At 48.5% G+C, this 23048-nt stretch overlaps 1 protein-coding gene across 1 annotated transcript in view; it reads left to right on the forward strand.

Moving 5' to 3' along the window:
• The window catches only part of PLEKHN1 (pleckstrin homology domain containing N1), a 42364-nt gene that overhangs the window by 10632 nt on the left and 8684 nt on the right, over positions 1-23048 (forward strand). The window contains exons 3-10 of the mRNA XM_048825115.2: positions 2904-3050; positions 3791-3871; positions 5384-5471; positions 10388-10512; positions 13419-13568; positions 14365-14445; positions 21081-21150; positions 22869-23023. Of these exons, the coding sequence (XP_048681072.2) occupies positions 2904-3050; positions 3791-3871; positions 5384-5471; positions 10388-10512; positions 13419-13568; positions 14365-14445; positions 21081-21150; positions 22869-23023 (897 nt within the window). The remainder of the gene's footprint in view (positions 1-2903; positions 3051-3790; positions 3872-5383; positions 5472-10387; positions 10513-13418; positions 13569-14364; positions 14446-21080; positions 21151-22868; positions 23024-23048) is intronic.

A 23048-nucleotide genomic window follows, 5' to 3' on the forward strand; every position in this document is an offset into this window, starting at 1 on the left:
TATTCTGTATTCGCAAAAAGAAAAGGAGAGTCTCTAAGGTGCCACAAGTACTCCTTTTCTTTTTACAATACACACTGTAAGGAGAGTGATCAGGTAAGCTGAGCTATTACCAGCAGGAGAGAAAAAAAATCCTTTTGTCAACTGATGGAAATGGCCCACCTTGATTATCACTACAAAAGGTTTTTTTCTCTCTCTTGCTGGTAATAGCTCACCTTACCTGATCACTCGTTACAGTGTGTATGGTAACACCCATTGTTTCATGTTCTCTGTGTATATAAATCTCCCCACTGTATTTTCCACTACATGCATCCGATGAAGTGAGCTGCAGCTCACGAAAGCTTATGCCCAAATAAATGTGTTAGTCTCTAAGGTGCCACAAGTCCTCCTGTCTTTGTGCATATATGTTGATTAGTCTACAGACAGTTGGAAACCAGAGGAAAGCATTCTGATGAAGCCCTCTGGGGCGCTGGGGGATTTTACTTGGGCTTTACAAAAAGTAATTATCTAGATTAAATTAAGCTGTGAAAGGAACTCCTGGCTTTTGCAGATAAAGGACTCCAAAAACCATTAGCAGCCTGTCACTGGTTAACCAGTTCCTCTCTAACCTGAGAGCGGATAATTCTCTTCCTGATGGGTGAGCTCACCTAGGCCGCAGCACAATGGGTCTGGTTAGTGGCTGCAGCTCTTCATTTATCATGGGGTTTTTGCAGCTGTCTCCTTGGCACCGAGCATTACAAATGGGCCCATGTGGACTAGTCAGGTTCTCCATAAGCTCTGAGAAAGCGCTGGCTGTTTGGGCTGCCTGTATGTACAGGGCTGTTGGTTTGTCACTTGACCCCCTCACCAATCTGCAGCGCCTGTGTCTGGATTCATTGTTCCTGGAAATGCTGCTCTGGAAAGAAGGGATTTTCTGACACTTAAGCCTTAAATTGCTCCCCTCCCCACGCCCATCATCTAGTACTGTCATGTGTTTGGTAGCCCTGCCACCGGGAGAGAGGGGTGCTGCTGGATGACCTCCCTGCTTGGCAAGCACATGATATGAACCCTATCTCGGCCTCCTCATAGAGCAGATTTCCATTCCAGGTGAGCTGGGACATGGACATCTCAGAGAGCACATTCTTATGCCGACCTGATCACAGGCTACAGGCAGGCTTGATGGGGTGCTCGTGCATCTTATCATGAACTTTTAGAACAAAGGAGATTTGGGGTGGAGGAAGGAAGCCACCCCATCCCCCCCCTGCTTCCAGATAAGTCATGAAGGCAAGGCAAGCCTTGGTGTACACAGCCCTTGTAGGACATGGGATGTCTCATGGCCCCATGCAGCCTCTCCTTGGCCTTCTCTGTTTGCAGAGCAATTGGAATGGTTCAGTTGAACTCCAGGACTCAAGCACATGCCAACTGAGGGCATCAGGATGTGAGTCTAAATGGGGTACATCCCCCCCACCCCCCCAAAAACAAGACCCCAAAACAACATGCACTGAAACTGCTCTTTCCAAAAGAAATTCTCAGAGGCTGTATGTCGCAGGTGCTGGTTTATGCCCTGCTGGAGAGGGCTCAGAAGATCCTGCAGTGATGGGCATCAGAACTGAATAGTGTGTGAACCCCCCAGCCCAGCCCATTGCACCACAGGACAAATTTCTGTACACCTGGGACTCAGGAAATGATGCAAGCAGCATCCCCCGAGATTGCCAGACCACGCTTTTATGTCTGTCTCTTCCCAGCCCTCTGGCTCCCACTGGCTTCTCCTCACCTTTTCCAGAGGATGCACTGACAAAGGGCAAACTCATGGCTGAATGCATCACAACTGCCTTTACAGAGGGCAACTTCTGCCAGGGGATTCAGCCTTGGATTTGTTGAGCCACCAGGAGCTCCCTAGAATAAACCATTTCTGGAGGAACCCTCTTTTCCACCCCTTCCACCATGTTCCGTTAGCCCACGTTCATTTGGGGCCTGACCCAATGGCTATTGTCAATGGACAGGATCCCATTACCTTCAGCAGGCATTATGGCCAACATGCTTTCTGCTCCTTGTGCTACCCCAATAGTTGTCAAGCTGTGCTCTGTGAAGGTGGTATGCACACCGCCTGCTTTCGACACAATGCACTGGGTAGCAGAGCAACGCTTGTGGCTACTAGCTGCAGCCCAGTCTCTCTCTCTCTCTTATGGTTTCCATAGGCACTTTTTTTTAATCGACTTCTCCCCATGTCTGCATCCTGCACGGCTCTTTTTGTGCCTTTCTGGTGTGGATCCGACAGGGAGCAGACACACAATGGGAGGGAATTTAGCTCCAAGGTGTGCTGGGAGAGATTAAAGCAGTGGAAGCTGCAGAGAACACGGATGGGTGAGGTAGTATAGGGCTGATCCCAATAAATGTGAAACCCTGTGTCCGGATAGCTATTAGCAGCTATAAACAGCAGGGATTTAAAAACACAGGAGGAGGGGGGATGTAATCGATCAGCAGGGAGAGGTGGGTAGGAGGAAGCCCAGTTAGAGCTAAACCAAAGAAACTGCACAAATGTTTATAAGCTGAGACCACTCAGCTGTGTACATCTTGGGTCACTCCTTGTCCAAGTGAACTGGGTTAGGGCCACATTAAACCAATCAGCTTGGTAAGTGGAGCGTGACTACGAAGTTGAGAGGCCTAAAATATAGCACTTGTTTCTACCAACCAGATGATCTGAGTTTGTTTTAAAATATCCCCCTGGATAGTGAGGGAACCAGGTCTTGCAGTAGTAATAAAATCCTAGCTCCCAGGCTGGCATGGAGATCTAACAACAAACAACCTAGCCAGGGCACTCACCCAGGACCCCTTTCTAAAGAAAGGCAGCTCTGCTTACATCTCTTGCAGATGTTGATGGGCCCCACCAGCACTCAGCTCTGTGATTATTTTTTTCCTTGGTACAGAATATCACGAACCAGGAAAATCAAAAGGAAAACTTGGACCAGCGGTTTCCCAGCCTGTTCAAGAAAGGGCGGAGGAAGACGGTCGTAAGAAATCTGGGGAAAATTATCTATTACTCCAAGGTCAAATTTAAATTCCAGCACTGCCAGGTAAGCCCTCGTGCATCTGGATGCGTACAGCGTAACTGCACGGGTCTATTTCCCCTGGTAACGGAGAGGAGATAGATGGAGCTGATCGATCTCAGTAGAGAAAAAGATTGTTTGAAAAGTAACCTAATTCTCCTCCCAGGGATGGATCAAACATGGCCTGGAATAATAATAAACATGGTGCTTTCAGCTCACTCACATCAGCTATGACGCTGCCCCACTGAAATCAGGGCAAGTTTTGCCATTGATTTCAATGGGAGCAGGATTGGCCTATATTTTTGCGGGTTGGTTGTGGGGCTTGGCGTGGCGGAATGCCGGGGGTCCCTTCCACAACACAAACCTCATTCATTTTTGAGGGAGGGGTTGGCATCTTGGGAGCGCTTTGAAGTATTTAGGGACTTGGGGCTGCTGACCCAGGTGGTCCTGCCTTAACCTACCACTGCTGGGTTCAGGAATAGAGGGGAGCTCCAGGATAGGAGGATATCAGGAAGGGCTTCTCCTTCGCAGCATCCCACGGGCTAGAGGATGTTTTGTTCCCGTACCATGCACAGGTAAATTAGGGCTCAGTTGTCTGAGAATTTGGCCGTGGTTAGCAGCTGTGCCTGGAAACAGACTGGGTCTTTCCTTTAGTTACTGACATAAATGGTTGTTCGGCCCATTATCCAGTAAACCCCCCAGAGCAGAGTGAAGCCTGGGGAGTGTATCTCCTCTGAAGTAAACCTCACCATGTCCTTTTCCCGCAGGAGGTGAACGACTGCTACTTGGAACTGTTCCAGTCCTACCTGTACTTTCAGTCTGTTGGCTCGAATGGATTGACCTATCAGGTAACGTGCCTCTCCACTGCCATGAAATGAAGGGACAGGTGTCAGTCAAGAGGCTGCTGTCTATTAGCACACTGGACTGGGAGTCAGGAGGTCTGGGTTCTGTTCCTGGACCTGCCACATGACCTCCGCCAAGTCATGTCCCTCAGTTTCCAATCCCACCCTTTGTCTGTCTGGTCCATGCAGGCTGAAAGCTCTTCAGCCCAGGGCCTGTCTCTTGCTATGTGTTTGTACAGCACCTAGCACAACTGGGGCCTGAAGATGATACTGTAATGCAAATAAATAAAAATAATACTTAAGCACCCGGATAAATGGCCAGACTTGCAGAAATGCTGAACACCCAGAAAGTCCCATTGGCCTTAACGAGAGCTGTAGTGTGCTCAGCACTTTTGAAAATCAAACGACTTATTTGGGTGCCATGATATTTGGGAGCCTAACTACAGCGCCTTAAAAAAAAATTCCAAAAAAATCTTGGCCTTAAAGCACAAGGTACAAGAGAGAAGCAGGGGGAGGGGAAGGTAAGGGGAGGATACTTCAGTCAGCCTTGCAAAATCGTGATGAAAACTTACCCCAGGCACCAAATCTATTTACCCATCTTTTACCGTGATGCTGCTGATAAGGAAAAAACAAAGGAGATTTTGTATGTCCTTCCAAAACAAAGCACTCCCCTCCCTCAGCGAGTGAAATTGTGCAAGGCTGTTTTGCAGATGTTTGCAGAATCCAGCCCCTTCTGAAATGATTTATTGCCTTCTAAGTCACTTGAGGTAAATTCATTATGACAAGGCGACCTCTTGAGTCACCCAGCAAACCGGCCTTCATGTGTGAAGACACATTGTCAAGATATCAACCGTATTTAAAAATCCTTTGTCTCTGTTACTAACAGTCCCTTAGACTAATACGGAGGGAATTATGAAAGAATTACTCACCGGTGTTGGCACCTAGATATTATGGTGGTCAGTGCCCCTTACAGCTCGGATTTAGAGAGGTATTTAAGTACATGCCGAGCTATGAGCACTTGGGCTGAATTCACACTTGTCATCATTGTGCTGTTTGTTTACATTTTGCAAACAGCTCAGTTTGGACATGGAAAGTAGCCTGGTCAATTTTCCTTTCTGTCTATAGTCAGTTTCACTTTCTGATTCTTTTGCGCTAGCCCAGCCCTGTTTTGTTTGGGTTTCCATGACTGCAGAGGAACATTTTAAAACAACAAGATCCGGTTCTCACTGATGTTAAAGACGAAGGATGAAATCTTGACCCCACTGAAATCAATGGAAGTTGACTGAGGTCTGATGCTCATTTACACTTAAGTCCCTTTGCAGTGGAACGAGGCCTTGTATTAGAATAAAGAGAATCAGGCCCAAAATATTTCCATGTGGAGGAGGTTTTGCAAGCTAACAGTCTGAGCCCAAACTGCCTGAGGGTGCCTGTTTGCAGACGTCGGATCCTTTTGGAAGGAGGGCTTTGGCCCCAAAAGGCAAGCTGCCGAGGTAATAATGGTGTGTTCTGCTTATGCAGGGACTGCTGCCACTGAAAGAGCTGAGCGTGTGTGAAACCGAAAAGGCAAAGAGCGCAGAGCAGGAGAAACATGCGTTCCGCATTACAGGTTAGTGCTGCTTTGTTTGCTCTGGCTTGAGGAGAGAATGAAGCATGAGTTGGTCGTGATGTAGCCATGCTTTGTGGGAAGCCCTATCCCAAGGTGAAAGGGTGCTTCAGAGAATAGGTTCTGAACTGCACAGAGTGTTAACCTTATTATGACCCTTATTTGACAGCCCATCTCCGCCATATCTCTCTGCTCTCAAACCTCTCTTCTAGGACAACGTTCAGAACTGCAAGGAAAGAGTTGAATGGTCTGGTGGGTAAGGCTGACTGGGCCTCAAAGATTCGGATTCCGTTCCCAGCCCTGTGTGACTCTGGGCCAGTCACTCAGTTTCTTCGTGCCTTGGGGTGCCCAGTTTCATTCTGGCACAGGGATAAGCATGCTCCCTTTGTCTGTGTGGTTTGTTTCAACTATAAGCTCTTAAAGGCAGGGACTGTCTCCTACTATGTGTATGTACAGCACCTTGCACAGCGGGGCCAAGCGGGGACCCTTTCATATAGACCACTAATAACAATAGCAATGAGAGATACTCTTTATCCTCAGTCGGTAGCATCAGAACTGCCCTATCAGGACTTGATAGCCATCAATCAACTTCCCTTCTGCCAAAGTCCTCCTCCCTTTTTTGAATTTTATTCTGAGTCATCTCGCATTATAAAAGGCTTCCTGGGATAACAACCTGCCTGCCCAGCAGCTGAAGGCTCACTTGGGCTTAGTCATTGTTGAATTACGGCAAACCAGAGCCACCGAGAGTGGTAGGCAGAGGTAACTAACAATCCATAAAGATATGATGCTAGCAAAGCTAATTTGTGCACGGTATCTGGGATCTATGTGCTCGGGTGAGCCAGGCTAGGAAATGAGTCATAGAACCACAGTAAAAAAATTTTTTTTTACCTGAATCAGAGGGACATCTGATTAGGCCATAGCTGCTAAAAATTACACTGCAGGGAAAAAGTCCGCCACCTTTAGCAGCTCAAGAAATAGCTTCTGAGGTTTGCGAAACCTCCCACGCCCCCAAGGTTGCTATATCCCGAATGGCAAACCAGGATATCCTGGGAACTCTTTGGCGGGTCACAGCCTCGTGGCTCAGCATTTCCTGTGCAGTGTGTTCTCTTCCCCCACCCACTGCCCGTGCCCCAGTGCTCAGGTACCAGTTCATCGGCATGAGCAGCAAAACTGTTTCTATGTCTCTGCTCCAATTTGGGCCAGTGTGAGTCTGTCTCCACAGCGAGCGGCAACTCATGGGAGTGAGTCTCAAAGCCCAGGTCAACCGACTCAGTCTCTATGGGGACAAAAATAGCAGGATTGATGTTGTGGCCTGGGCTGGAGCTCAGGCTCTAAGGATGGGGTGGGGGCTTTCAAGCCAGAGCCGCAATGTCTACTTTTAGTGCCGTTGTGCCAGCCCTGGGAGACTGAGTCTCTTGACCCAGGTTCTGAGACTCACCTCCGTGGGCTGCCACTTACTTACCCTGTGAGATGTTCAAACCACATTTAGATGTGCAGTCCTCCAGAGATTCAGATCAAAGATGTTGCATTAAACCTGGACATAATTTACAGTTAGTTTGCTTAGTGCAATATATTATTGGGTAAAATGCATTAAAATTCCTATTTGATTAGGCAGCTGGTGTGACCACTGCTTATCCTGCTGCCTGGGCGTGTCTTTGATCTAGCACACAAAGGTCGAAAAAGATCCCATGGCTTGTATCCATCTGTTGTCTCTCTTCTTCTACTTGGACTGGAAGCTCTGTGGCGCAGGGACCTTCTCTTTGTTCTGAGTGTCCAGCACCTTGCACGAAGGGGGCTCGAATCCATTACTGAGACCCTTAAGCACTACCATAATATGAATACATATAGATGGGGGTGGGGTCAGGAAGAAATAGTGATACTTAGTGCTTTGAAAATGGAAAGAGCTGTACAAACATGCACTCAGGAATCCTCACCTCCCTCTGTGAGGCCATTAAGTATTATTCCCCTTCTAGAGAGGGAGAAACGGAGGCACAGAGAGGGTAAGTGACATGCCCAAGGTTACACAGGCAGTCAGTGGCAAAGCTGGGGAGAGAACCTCTAGTTCTTAACTCTTAGTCCAGTGCTTTAGACACAAGATCATCCCCTGCTGAAAGCCAGTGACTTTGGCAGGGTCCTATGAATTCCTGTGCCTCTCCTGTGCAATTCTGCAGCTGCTGGCAACTGTATAATTATCGGTATCATCATTGGACGCTGCCAGCCAACAGTGGAGATGCCATGTAAGGACGGAGCTCTCTGATGTACACAGAAGTCCTCTAGTGCCTCTGATCTCTGACAGGCTTCTAAGAACGAGAGGGCTGGCAGCCAGCGTTGGGTTTCTAACCCACAGGATGTCTCTGCTCAACACCTTCACCCCTGCACCTGCTCCTCCCTCTTTCCCCCCAATAATTTTCACTCTTGGTTTCTTAGTGCAGCAAGAGTTGGTCTGGTAATAAACCTGTCATACCTGGGAAAGCACCATCTGCCACAATGACTTGCATCAGTGTCCTCCAGCCTGTGGGCCCCACTACGTTAGTGCCAGGGGAGAGCCAGGGGAGGTGGAATGGAAGAGAGGAACTCGGGGCTGGGAAAGGTTCATAAACCTGGATTCACCCTGACTCCAGAGCAAACATACTCTTGGGGCGCTGGGGAATGCAGAAGGTGACTCCTTGAGCTACCAGCCCCCCTTCCCTGGTCTAGTGTCACATCCATCCGAGCAGCTGGTCACAGGAGCTCAGAATATGTCCCAGGGCTTCAGGCTGAGACATGAATTTCTCTTCTCTTTTTCTCTCCCTTTAAGGCTTGGCTTAGATGTGGCAGCACAAACAGCCACTGGACGGGTTTTCCTGGCTAGTCTTTGAGAAAGTTGTAAAAACAAACCCAGCAGGAGGTCAAGGGTCATGCCCTATTGGATGGCGCAGGGGACTGGGCATTTAGCTAGCTACTTGTGTTGCCCCTCTGACCATAGAGTCTGAACACATCAGGCATTAATGTATTTATCTCCATAACATGCCTGGGAGGAAGGGCAGTGCTATAGCCCCACTTTACAGATCGGGAAACTGAGGCACAGAGGCTGAGTGACTTGCCACAGGGTCAAACAGGGACTCTATGGCAGGGAATCCAACCTAGATCCCAGCAATCTCATTTCAGCGCCAGACACTCTAGGTTCTGTTCCTGTCCCAGACACATTATGTGACGTGATTAATATTACAGTAAGGCCCAGAGATCCTAGTCAGATTGAGGCCCATTGTCCTAGTTGCTATGTAAACTCGTATAATCAAGAGGGAGTTCCTGCCCTAAAGAACTTGCAGTCTAAAGGAGCACGTCACGTAACCGCTCTGTGCCTTAATATCCTCACCTGTACAATGGACATAGTGGCAGTTTTTCTGCCTTACAGGGGTGTTGAGAGGCTTAATTAATTAACACTTGTAAAACAGGTTGGGATTCTGAGATGAAAGGTTTCACAGAAAGGCAAAGTATCGCCCTGATGAGGATGACTTTTTATGATGGCATACCGTGAATTTTCTCATCTCAACGCTCTCCAACCGCGCAGATGCTGAAATCAGAATCTTATTTAAAGTGCACCGAATACAGTTTTAATCAGAGGCATCTAGTTAATTATTCATGGTAGTGGACATTACGCAGCCTGCTGGAAGCAATTTATTTACGTCACTAGGGTGTCATCATAGTGGCTGGTAACAGGTGTTAGAGACTTTTGGTATGCACACTAAGGAAATGACAGCTTGAAACATTAAAATCAGCCATGGCTAGCGTCGTCCCGTACGGCAAGGCTCTGTCTGAGAGCCGTTATACATTGTCTGGCACAAATTTTATTCAGTAATGCTGTAAGCGAACTGTTTGTTAGAGCCCCTGGAGTCACATATGTGAATTTTCGACAAAAAAGCGAAAGTGACAAATACATAACAAATGGGTTAACCATAATATGCTATTTGGTGAATCTGTGAACATTTTGCATGGGATTGGTGCAATTTTGTACTTGCCTGTAATGGCAATTGAAACATTGCTCACATTTATGGAGGGTTTTTAAAAATTCAGCAGCGAGCAGTGAAAGTTGGCCACAACAGAGGAAATCCCAACTGCTTTTATTAAGGGAACATTGTAAGATTATTTTAAAAAAAACCAAAAAACTATGAAAATGTTTATTCTTTTACCTATAATATTTATAGAGGAAAGAATGTTAAAAAGTGGACTGACTTTGCCCTATTGTTTGTTTTTAATTATTGTGCACCTCCTATGCTCAAATAAATTTGTTAGTCTCTAAGGTGCCACAAGTCATAGAATCATAGACTATCAGGGTTGGAAGGGACCTCAGGAGGTCATCTAGTCCCACCCCCTGCTCAAAGCAGGACCAATCCCCAACTAAATCATCCTTTTCTTTTTGCGGATACAGACTAACCCGGCTGCTCCTCTGAAACCTGTCGTACAGCTTAGAATCAGATTGTGAAAATAGTCTGTTTCAGCTCCCTTTTGTTTCTCGCCCTTTGCCTAGTCAATTTCTCAGGCATTGCTAGGGTTGCAGAGGAATTTTAAAACCACTTTTTTTGGACTGGATTTTTGTACGAAATAAAACATTTCCAGCGATCTCCGGTTTCATAAAAGCTGTGTTTTTATACTACCTACATTTGGGACCTAATTCTACCTGACAGTGCCCCTTTAAGAACTACATTAGCAAGGTGGACAACTCTCTTCTTACAGAATTCTCCCAGCAACTTGAGACCTTAGGCTCAGCCAATGACAAGTGCTACATCATCAGAACAACCTCTCTCATTGGCTGAGCGCAGTACAGTATTGCCTAGCAACCAGGGAGAGCTGATTAACCCTTTGGTGCTGCATGCAGTGCCTTTGTAGAACTTAGCATTTTGCTGTATATGCTCAGATCATCTTCTGCCTTGGGTCCCTAGGTCCCCTGCTGAACCCCCTCATTGTGTACTGCCCCAGCGAGTCGGAGCTCAAGCGTTGGCTTTATCACCTGGAGAAACAGATCCATCTGAATGGGGGAAACCTGGACGGGTCCTTCCTCTCTCAGGTTAGTGACCTGGGCCGTGGTTGGGAACAGGGTGATCTCAGGCTTTCAATCAGTTGGTCTCAACCTTCTGCGTACCTTGGCCCTGCTATCAGAGCCCATCTTCCTCTGTGTCCCAGAATCCTTTGTGCCACCATGACACAGTGGTTTACTCCTGATATCTGGGGACCCGGGTTAAGCAGCTGAGCACTTTAGCGGGGAGTTGGGAGCACCTTAAATTCCCCTCCTCACATGCAGCCACTAGTGACCAATTCCGTCGGCTAATGTAAACTATTAATTGCAAATACCAAAGTCTGATGACATGCAGGACACCTGGGCTTCAGCTGTGGTTCTGATCTCTTTCTCCATGGGCCAGCAGGAGCTGGAAGCATGGGGGAAGGAGGAGGGAAAGCAAGATGCCTTGCCTCGCTCAGTAGTAACCCCTTCTGGTATTATGGAGTAGTGCCGAGCCAGGTTTGGAAGAGAATACTGGCTTGGAATGGTGATGACAGATATTAACTTTTCCCTGCTACAGCACCTTCCATTTGAGGACCTCCAAGCACCTTACACGCATTTATTTAAGCCCCTCAACACCCTGATGAGGCAGCTGATTCTTATCCTCACCATTTCACAGAGGGGCAAACTGAGGCACCAAGAGGGTTAGGTAACTCTCCCAGCATCACACAGTCAGGCAGTGGCAGAGCCAGGGATGGAACCCAGGAGTCGTCCTGACTCCCAGTCCCTTGGTCTAATTTATCACTTGTAGTGATCAGGTAAGGAGGGCTAAAGTAGAAAGAAGGGAAATCGTCAAAGATTGTGGAAGGAGGGGAAATGGTACCGCTGTCCGATTCTTTTCCAGTTGCAAGGGAAAGCCTTGCTCCATCAGGTTTAGCAGTCTGCGCTGCGTGGCCCTGGGCTGCACTCACAGCTAGACGTCATATGTATCTGAGATAAAATGCATAATACCGACTGGCTGTTCCCACAACTACCTGTCCAATCAGAGGCCCCTTCAAAGGCCTTCACCTAGAAACTCTTTCTGGGCAAAATCTCTCCTGCCCTGCCAAACCACCAGTGCAGCCACCCTCGTCAGTTTGCTCCCAGCATGAATCATCGGGCCTGGTACACAGAAGTGCAAGGCTGTCTGACAGGCCAACCCCTCATAATTTCTAGTCTGCCTCTAGCAGCTGAGCGCTCGCTGCTGCATGATTTCCACGCCCATCAAACATCTCTCTGCTGACGGAGGCCACCAGGAGCAGACAGGAAATCGGCTGTCAAGCTGATGAGAGAACCTGCCTGACGAGTCCGTGGGCTGTGCTGTCAGTCAGGGGTTGCTGCAGTCTGGGATTTTATTAGGCAGGGACCTGTTGCTATTGTAAAAATAGGCTTTGGAAAGGCGTGTGGATTTTCATCTGTCAGCACCGCTGATAATCAAGCCTTTTACGTACAAATGGTCATTAATCCTGAGATCTGTAGTACACCCCCAGTTTACAGAAGGAAGGGGGAGGAGGACCAGAGAGGTGACACAGTGGCAAAGGCGGGTGTAGATTCCCAGTCTCCTGCGCTAATCATTAGATGACACTGTCTTATAATTAGCATTAATCAATGTAGAGTGGGCACAGTGACTGTAGCTAATGTCCCTCCTTCTACCCCATGACTATTATAGCCTGCATCCCTTACTGCCTGCATCAATGGCCTTTTGTTGGACTATTGTTCTTTATTATTCTTTAGCTAGTGCCATAGATAATCATGGATCTTTACAACAGGTGAAATGTCCCAAACAAGTAACGGTAGATCTTTCAATTACAGGTCAGAGCATAGATCTGGTTTCCTTTATTCTCATTTGTTAATCAGCTTGTATTATAAGTTTAAGTCCATGGGCAATATACAGTCCCCACCTTCTCTTCTGCCTCCTCCCCTTTATGCTGTCATTGCCAAAACATCCCCACATAGACACACAAACAACTTGCATGAGGACAATGTTGTCACTTGAGAACTCTTTTTACTGCAGAAAAAAAACGGGACATTCATGTTTGCTTTTTTTTTTTTTTTTTGGTGGCCTATCCTCAGCGAAACTGAAGTTTCTGTGATAAGGGATCCAAGAATCCATTATTGGGAATTGAAGGAAGCCTGGGGGACTTCTGGGGTGTGTGTGTGTTTTAATTTTGGAACTTCCTTTTTGCACATGTCTCTGAGTTCTTGAGCTTTTGCATGTGTGGGGCCTTTTAAAAGGATGTAATGGTGGGTGTGTTTAATGGAAGAAAACAGGAATGAGCTGTAATGATGGAGAAACCTCGGGAAGTTCAGAGGTTAGGCTTCAGCTTGAATGAACACCCCAAACCGTGGTTGCTTCTGCATATTTTCCAAATCTGCAAAACCTTTCGAAGGAAGAGGGTGGTTCGGAAACAGGACGAAAGTCAAGAGCTGTGTTTTTTCTTCCTGGCTCTGCTACTGACCCCATGTGGGATTCTAGGCCAATCACTTCCTCTCGCTCAGCATGCATCCAGCGCTTTTCATACATAGAACAGCCTTGGAGAACTAACCCCATTTTACAGACAAGGAAACTGAGGCAAATTATTATTAATTCTGGGATGGAACTCTTGTTTTCACTCCAGGTTTTTACTCTTTCCTGCTTCCAGCCAAGCTTGAAATATATCCTGAGACCAGCTTGTCTTCTAGTTAAACTCTCCCACTCTCAGCGATAGTCCTGCAATGCAAATATGCTAAATGATGGAGAAGAAAACAGTTAATGGAATTTTCCAGACCTTAAAACGTGGTTTAGTTTAGCTTCCAGTTGAATTTGCGGGGGGGAGGGGACGGCAGGCAGGGGAGGGGCTCTAGGGCTTGAGAAGGTTCTCGCATGATTAGGCTTGGTTTTTCCATTCCTTCCACCTGGTTCTCATGCGCCTGCTCATTGTTCCCCATTTCCTTAGAGTGACTGGAAGCAGAACTCCATAGGGAAAGAGGAACTGAGGTGGTCTGTGCAGAACATGCCTGTCCAGGAATGGAGAGGGACCCAACGGGAGTCCCTAGGTGATGTCCTCTGCGTCTCCAAAGTGAAGCTGCAGCATTTGCCTTTCCAGGTAAGGCCCTGAATTAATGAAGTGACTTGCTATTGCCAGAAAAAAGTTAATGATCCAGTAACATGAAAAAAATCTGTCTGTACAATGAGAATCCAATAGGGGGTACCATTTTTTTCAGCCCTCCTCCTCTTCGCACTAGCAGGCTCCTCCCACTCAGACCCCTTCCCATATTCGTCCTAGTTACTAAAGCAAATCTTCCGTCCTGGCCCCCCGGCCTTAGCACTGCAGGCAAGGAAGTGCCTGTGTGTCCCCTGGGCTGGCTGTGCCTCTTGGATCAACACAAGAGCCACTGGGCATAGCTACAGAGCAGCACCAGACCAGTAGAGGTGCCAGGTGTGTGTTGTGATGTGCAAATTTATGACTTGTGTGTGTGTGTTGAAAGAGGGAAAGCAACAGCTTGATTCATATACTAAAAGAAACGTCAACCCCCGCACCAAATTCCCTAGAAGGAAAAATCATAGGCCCCTGATCCTGTAAACACTTCAGTGTGTGCTTAACTTTGCACACATGAGCAGCAATTGCACTCAGTGGGATGACCCGGGCGTAAAGTTAAGCATGTGTGTAAGCGTTGGCAGGGTCAAGTTAGAATTTTGGAGCCAGCTGGAATCTTGTCTGGAAGCTGCATTTCTGGCTGTTGTGGAAGAATAAGGGCACCTATAATTCACGGACCTAGACCCTGCCCGTGGAAAGAATTCAAAGCCTCTCACTGATGTCCGTCCGCTTTGGATCGGGCCCGCCGTTAGTTGTTTCCCATTGCCTCTTCTGATGCTAACTCACCTCCCCTGGGCTGTCTCAGGAGCAGCACGACAGGCTTTTGATCCTGTACCCGTCCACGCTGGTGATCGTCTCCGAAGAGCGCAATGGCCTCTACTTTAAGGTACGTGCATTTTCAAGACCTTTCTCTTCCCCAAACTCCCTTCACTTTATTTCATTCAGGCCCCCTCTGCTCTTCTTTTCTTTCTCTCCCTTTGCCGCAACCCTGTTCTGTGTCCAGTAAGCCAACACTGTGGCACAGGGATGTCGTAAGGTATCCTCCCATGAGAACCACCTTGCAAAAGTCCAGGGGGAAGGGAGTCCACTGCCTGGGTATTTCAGTGTCTGGGAGGAGGCAGCTTCTATGTTTAGTTGTGGCTCAGAACTGGCTGGGTGGCAACCCTGCAATCCTCTCCAGCTTGAGACATACCCTGCAATGCTCCCCAGCAATCTCCGCTCACCTTGGGCTGGCTTGCAATCGCTCAGGCAGAGATGGCCCGCGTGATGCGGGGTTTCTCAGGGGAGGGGCACAGGGCGTTGGCTGGCTGGAGCTGAGGTTGCTAGGTGTATTGGGTTTGCTTGTTGTCTTCACTGAATACATTTTACCGTAAGCTGAAGAGTGCCGCACAGGGTACTGGGTGAAGAGTGAGGATCCAGAGCAACATCTGGACCTGCCCATAAAGGCGTGAAAATCTTAGTAGCAATGGGAAATATCCATGGCGTTTCCCTACTGTAGTCAACACTGGGCTGATCTCTACTGGTGGGAGCAACGCCAGGAGCTCCTGTGCAGATGGGTGGCTGCAATTCATAAGAACGTAAGAATGGCCACACTGGGTCAGACCAATGGTTCATCTAGCCCAGTATCCTGTCTTCCAACAGTGGTCAGTGCCAGGTGCCCCAGAGGGAATGAACAGAACAAGTAATCATCAAGTGATCCATCCCCTGTCACCCATTCCCAGCTTCTGACAAACAGAGGCTAGGGACCATCCCTGCCCATCCTGGCTAATAGCCATTGATGGACCTATCCTCCATGAATTTATCTAGTTCTTTTTTCAACCCTGTTATAGACTTGGCCTTCACCACATCCTCTGGCAAGGAGTTCCACAGGTTGATAGTGTGTTGTGCGAAAAAATTCCAAGCACCATGCCATCGAGCTTGGCTTTGTAGAGGAGAGAGAGGTCAGAGGAGTGGAGAGGCCAAGTGGGGAAATTCTGATGGGCCCAATAATTCCAGTGTTGACCCTGCACAGACTGAGTACCCCATGATATCCTAGCGTGAGCCAAGCTGCCAGGCCCATTGCAATGTTTCAGTGGGTTTGCAATGAGGTGGGAGGAGTTTGCTTGTCTCCTACAGAAGATATTGGAGGGAAGAGAGTCAACAGAAGCAGAAGGGACAGAGGGCTGGGAGGGGGTCTGTATTTCTATCCTCTCACAAAGACAAAGGTCCTGGGAAATGCCCATCACTGACATACCATACACAGTGGCTCCCTCTTGGCCCTGGGAGACGGGGTGGGGACATACTTTGGAAGCCAGGAAAGGAATGAGCAGCAGCCTTAGCATCAGCTGTGACTGTAGCCGGACACTCGATGCCCCAGGGGCTGGAGAAGAGGGCTGGGACTGGGGTGAGGGGAGAAGGAATCCAGTGATAACTTTCCCCCTCCCCTCCAGAGAACACCCTACATTTGGCGAAAGCAACTGAGCGATTTTGGCTGCTTGGCTTGAAACCCCTTAAAGTGGCCTGGCTTTCAGAGAGCCTGGAGCTGAGTCTAGGGCCCCTTTAAGAGATCTCAAGCTGGGCTTCTAAAATTACTAGTCACTTTGGAAATCCTAGGCCAGTGGTACCAGACCCCCCAACCCCTTTGGCATCTCCTTCCCGCTGGGGTAGCCAGGCTTTGCTCCAAGGCAGTTCCTCTGGGTCGGAGTTGATGGCTGTGATTCATTAGGCTCGTGAGATTGCAGCAGGGACCTGCTTTCCCACAGACATGTCAAGGCACAGGATCCTCCTGCCAAGGCGTCTGCCCTGAGCGTGGATGCTAAGATCCAGGGCGATGGGGTGGGGAAGAAAGCACCAGATCCTTTTCCTCTTGGGCTCCATGCAAATGGCAGGAGTTGCCGTTGGCGGCGGCTGGGGTGGGGGTGGAGGGGGGCGGTTGGGGAAAGTCAGGTCCCCCTGGATGGAGCAGGTAGGTTCTGACTCACCTGTGATGGGAAAAGGCCCCCGGGCTCGGCCTGGGACTGCAAAGCAGGAGCTGCCTGTGCGTGTGAGGAAGCCAGCTCTGTGCCAGAGGAGGGAGAGAGGAGCCCAAAGCAGCTGAGGTGGAGGCCGTGGGAAGCTGCCTGTGTGTTTTCCCCACCTGGGGATTGCTAACCTCGTTCACCGAGCGAAGCTGAGCACGGGGTGTGTGTGAAGAGATCTCAGCCCCTTCCCCCGGCTTCGCAAAGAGCAATGCTAGATGCCCAGTGAGCGGTCGGCGGCTGAGGCGGTTCCGACCAAAGCAGCTCTCCCCAGGCCACGACAGCGATGCCCCCTCAGTCCTTGTGCCACAGGAACCGGGCTCTGACGACTCCTCCCCTAGCCTAGGGGCTGCCCCGAGAGGAAGGAGTCCGAGGGGGATTGGGCGCTCAGCAGGTTGCCGCGCTGGGCCTGCACTGCCCAGGACTGCAAACAGAACTGCTCTTCTTCCCTTCGGAGTCGGGAGTGAACAGCGAGGCTGCTGACCGAAGCTGGAGATGCCCCCACGAGCCAGGGGAGCATGTGGCTGGGAGAGGGAAGGGGATAAAGTACTGGATAATCATGCGCCTTTTCTCCCAGGAGACACTGCCCCTCGCTTCCAGGCAGATAGGCCCATCCCTTGCTCTCGCTGAACGACCTCCCTCCCTTCTTGCTATGCAGGCCCCTCTGCTGGCCACAGGCCTGAGGCAGCATCTACCAAGCAGCTGGCACTGCCTTCTGGACGTGTCCCGGGTTCGGTGCCGTGAGGGGGTCTGTCGGACGCAGCATTGATGGGCCCTGGCCGAGGCTGCAACCAGCTCTCCTCAGCTGCAGGGCAGATTACTCCGATGCGCTGGGGCTCTGGAGACTGCCGAGATGGGAATCCCAGAGGCTCCCCACCCCCACCCTGAAAGCTGCCTTTCTGTACCAGGCTTGCCCACAAGCAGGAATGCCGGGCGTTGCTGAGGGCTGGCATTATTTCCCCACACTTGCTATGCTGGGAGGGTGGCAAAAGGGAGCCGTTCCCTGCCTACGCGGGCTGAGAATGTTCTGCACAGCAGCAGCTTTCCTAGCCGCACGCTCGCAGTGCAGTTAGTAATCAGGGTGTGGTTACTCCAGTCAGACCGAGATGTGCTGGAACAATAAAGGTACCGGCACTCTGAGCCCATTCCCAGCACCTTCCAGCCCAGCGCCTGGCAACACTTCACACCCACGCATTCGTGAAAGCCTCACAGGCAGGGAAGTAATAATTTCTTATCCCGCTGGGGAAACTGAGGCACAGAGCAGTGACTGGATTTTCCCTAGCAAGGTCACACACAGACCAGGTGTCAGCGCCAGGACGAGGATCCAGCGTGGGGTAGGATCAGACCCCAGGAGTCCTGACTTTCAGGCTTCCCCTGTTGGTCTAATCACTAGCTCACTGTCCTTTAATGTGGCAAAGAAATGCCCCAGGAGACAGTGTACGGCTAGCTGCTATTACAGAGGCCCCAGGACTGTGGAAAGAAGCACCCATGACTACAGTGAAACTATTCTAGCGCCATTCTTCAGCAGACCCGTTTTCACATCAGTGGCACTGTACAACACGGCAAACATCCGGCGCGTTCCCAAAGCCAACCTTCCCCACGAGGGCCAGGTTCGCAAAGGAGAATGAAATGTGCCAGCCTGCACATTTTCACAAGTGATTTCCACGCAGTGCGCGATGAACAAACAGCCCTCGATTTCGGCACAGAGCAAGAACCTGCAGGAACATATTTTCACGTTGCAGTGGGGGAGGTTTAGGTTGGATATTAGGAAAAACTTTTCACTAGGAGGGTGGTGAAACACTGGAATGCGTTACCTAGGGAGGTGGTAGAATCTCCTTCCTTAGAAGTTTTTAAGGTCAGGCTTGACAAAGCCCTGGCTGGGATGATTTAATTGGGGATTGGTCCTGCTTTGAGCAGGGGGTTGGACTAGATGACCTCCTGAGGTCCCTTCCAACCCTGATAGTCTATATTTGATTTCTGCTTATTGCATAGTCATATCTATTCAAAATCCCTCTTCACGGCAGCCAGAGGGGCAAATCCAAAGGGGTGTGGAACCCAAATGGGATGGGGTGTATGTTCTGACTCTACAGACTCATTGGTGGTTTCTGCCTGCCTCTGATATGCATGATAATTATATATGCTCAGAGCCTGGATTTGTATTGTCCTGTGCCTTGTGCAGTGACTTACTCCAGCATAGAGGGTGTTGTAAAATGCTACTGTTCTGGTTTGAGAGCATTTCACACCTGCTCTGCACTGTACAAGGCATCTGAGAATCAGGCCAAGGAGCCAATTAATTGGGATGTATGGAAAAAATTATGCACTAGTGAAATAGGCGGGAAGATCTGGCCCTGAAAGAACAAGTGAGGTCTGGAAAATTTTGAACTGCACTGAGCCATTTGGGTACACTGGGCTAAAGGTAACTCCTCGGACCTCAGTAGATGAATTTGGCCTTTCTGTTTGGAATCAGTTCTGCCCATCTCCTGTTCATAGGTGTCCCTTCCCCAGCCTAAGCGCTAGGGAAGTCTGCATGAAACTGGACCTTTGTTTTTTAAGCACTCATTAGTTCCTGGGTCATCTTCCCCACTCCGAGGTCACTAGCCTCTCCCAGAGACAACACGACTGGCTGCCGTGCAAATTGCTCTTCGCTCACAAACAAGACTGTGGTGACATCAGGCTGCAAGTAAACAGGGCTCTTAAGAAACAAAGATCCTGGTGTCCTGCCATTTCCCCTACTTAAAAAAAAAAGAGAGAAATACCAAAAAATAAATAAATCTCTTATGTGAATTGTTTCCAACAAGCTGCGGCTTTACAATCCAGGGGTCAGCTGCTCTTATTCGGACCGATCCTGCATCTGTTGTGCACCTAAAATTCAGTGGAAGTTTTTGGGTACTAAAGGAAAATGGGGTTTAGACCCTAACTGATACCCTGACTGTAGTAGCTCTTGGGAGAAGTTCTCCTGAAAGGCCATGCCACTGATGTAAAGACACTATCAAACCCATGGCATATGGTAACTCCTGCTGAGTTCTAATCCCTGTCCTGACTGTCTCTATGCAAGTCACTTAACATCTCTTCTTCAGTTCTCTCGTTCATTAAATGGAGAAAATAGCACTTCCCAGGCTGACCTGTTGAGAGGATTTATGTTTGCAAAGCTGGACAGTCCTAGGTATTTTATTTCACCACATGCCACTACCACTGTATATGATTTATTTAGAGAGAAATCTCTTCAATGACACTTAATGGCACGTCAAGGTATATTAATCCTTAAACTCATAACTAGTGATAATGTCCTCATCAGTCTTATTATTCTGTCCACCAGACCAAACAAAGTGTTGTCCAGGGCAATGTTTACAATCCATGTGGGGAAACCAACCAGAAAATCACTAGAATTTGAAAATAGTGGCATAGGAGAAAGCAAATGTTTTCCATAGGTCAGAGCTCGGCGACTCCTTATATATAATTTCCATGGCTTGGGCGTTCGAGCGACAGTCACAGTTTTTTTAAAGGCATTTTTTTTCTGTGCATTATGTGAAAATTCATAGGAGAGACTGGGCTCGTGGCTAAGTCACTGGGGTCAGACTCACCTTCTGGGTGCAATTCCTGACTCTGCCTTGTCTGCGTGACCTTGGGCAAGTCACTTAGGGCCAGATTTTTAAAGGTATTTAGGCACCTAAATACTTTCTGAAAATTCTACTCTAAGGGGCAGAGTTTTGAAAACACCAAAGTGATTTAGGTGCCTAAATCCCATTGACTCTCAGTCAGACGAAGGGCTTGTCAGCTCAAACAAACTGTGGCAAGCTGGGTGTGAATCTACCCTGCACTAGCCTGCCACCCTCTAACTGTGCACACGTGTGAACAGTTAGTTAATGCGCTTTGAGCTAGTCCTGCTTCAAGGAGGACTAGGGGTTTGTCTACACTGAAGCGGTGCTGATGGAGTGGTTCAGTGTAGACGCTATCTACACCGAAAGAAGGGTTTCTCTTCTCAGCATAGGTAGTCCACCTCCCCGAGAGGTGGTAGGTAGGTTGACGGAAAAATTATTCTGTTGACCTAGCGCTGTCTACACGGGGACTTAGGTCGGCTTAACTCCGCCGCTCAGGGATGTGGGGTTTTCACACCTCTTCTGTCGACCTAAGAGGTGTCTGTGCTACACTGCCACTGAGGCACATAGCCTAATAGTTTGTGTAGGCAAGCCCTGAGTCACATTTGAAAATGAGACTCGATCGCTTAGGTGCTTTTGAAAATTTTGCCCTTAGTCTCTCTCTTCCTCAGTTCCCCATCTGTAAAATGGGGATAATACTGCTTCCTTTCTTCCACCTTTGGCTGTCTGGTCTATTTAGACTATAATCTCTGCATTGTCTCTCCTGATGTCCGTGTACCGCACCTCGTACAATGGGAGCCTGCTCCTAGTTACAGGTTCAGATGCTACAATGCAGACAAGGACAGCCTGAAGTTTAAAAAGTAAAAAGAGGGGAAATGTTGAATGCTCTCATGCTGTGGAATTCTAAGCCTGTTCCTTTCTACAAACAGGGAGAACTGCCACTGAATGCAATACAAGTTCATTTTGAAGAAAACCAAAAAAGCTCCTTTCTAATAGAAGGTACGTGACTGATGGATACTGCGTTAAGAACAGTCAGACTGAGTTATGGGAATCTGATTCAGTCATTTAAAATTTAGGTTCCAAAATAAGATCTTCCTTCTGAGCTTTATTTTTATGTAGAAGGGTGGTGGTAGAGTTCCAAAACTTAATCTGGGCAGAAATGTTTGCTTCAATGGAAACATATTTACATTGTGCCAGTGAAAAGTCTGTGTTCAGAAACCATTTTTTACGACTGCGTGAGAGCCAGACATTGAAAATGAATTGACCCTGTACAAACAGGAAATGAAATTTACTAGTCTAATTTCACTATCTGAGCTGTGTGAAATACAAAAATAATCCAACAGCAGGCACCCCATGATGACAGCGAGACCTGCTCGACTTTTATTTTTGAATTTTGACAGGAAATTTCAGTGAAATCTCAACTTTCTAAATGATGATAAAACGGAATTCAGAACAATTTTCACAGTTATTTTTTCCTGTTTATTTTTCTTCTTCTACACCCAGTGATTTTAAAGCATCATTATTTGACTAAACGTTGGGAGGAACAATTGTTATGATTGTTTCTTTATCTTGACTGTGTCCCCTTTTAATTTATGCCTAAACTTAAGTACAGTAAAAGCTGTTTTATTCGGCACTTCACCAACTGGAAAGCTCTATAAACTGGCATTTCTGATCTTCATTGAAATGCTGGTTTATAGTCTGGTTGGTGAGGGGCTGGCAGGGTGTTGGGGCATGGGAGGGGGTGTGGAGTGCAGGCTCTGGGTGGGAGTTTGGGTGCGGGAGGGGGTGTCAGGTGCCAGATCTGGGGGCCACTCACCTCAGGCGGCTCCCCGCAAGTGATGACCTGTCCCGGCCTCTGGCTGCTCCTAGGCGGAGGTGCAACAGATGGCTCTGCGCGCTGCCCGTCATTGGCTGGCTGTGCAGCTCTCATTGGCTGGGAACCGTGACCAATGGGAGCTGTGGGCAGCAGTGCCAGCACGCGGAGCCACCTGCCATGCCTCCGCCTAGGAGTAGCTGGAGCCCAGGACAGGTCACCGCTTGCGGGGAGCCACCGGAGGTGAGCACCTTCCGGATCCGGCACCCCGCACCCTCTCCCAAGCCTCAACCCGCTGCCCTGAGCCCCCTTCCACACCCAAAGTCCCTCTCAGAACCCGTGCTCCATACCCCAGCCCCACATCCCCTCCTGCACCCTAACTCCCTCCCTCTTAGTTAACTGGCATTTTTTACTTATCGGTACCCTCCCTCCCCCAACATGCCAGATAAAACAACTTTTACTGTATTGTAATTATTGAAATGACATATACATAACTCTCACTTTTTTTAAAAAAAGAGAAGATTTACAGAATTCTGTGTCTGGTGAACTAAAGAGAAAGGTGGGGGAGGTCATATCTTTTATTGGACCAACTTCTGTTGGTGAGAGAGACCAGCTTTCATGAACTAAGTTTAAGAACATATTTAATTCTCTTTAATAATTCAAAACCTGTAGCCCAGCAGCTGGCCCGTTGCTGAAATGCCGGTGCTGATTTTTCCAGGGTAGATGCACAACAGGGGAAATTCACCCAGTACCAAGGTCCGTGCAGCACTTACGTCCTACTTACACCTTGTTTTGGTGCCTGGACCTCGTGCAGACCCCCCGCTTACAGGGGAAGTTATTTCAGAGGGGAGAAAGATAGACTCTCAATCTGCCTCATTAACCATGTGATTTATTTTACTTCCAGGCCGACTAATAAACTCAATCCAGGTCATTTGCCCCAGCTACGAAGATTACCAGGAGTGGCTGTACTGCCTTAAAACAGCCCAGTTTCGAAATGCTGACTCTTCCCTTTCAGGATCAGAAAGCTTCTCGGGATCAAAGCCACCACACCTTGGGCAGGTAATGTATATTTATTGCAGGACGG

Source organism: Caretta caretta, chromosome 18 (assembly GCF_965140235.1).
Source record: "Caretta caretta isolate rCarCar2 chromosome 18, rCarCar1.hap1, whole genome shotgun sequence".
NCBI lineage: Eukaryota > Metazoa > Chordata > Testudines > Cheloniidae > Caretta > Caretta caretta.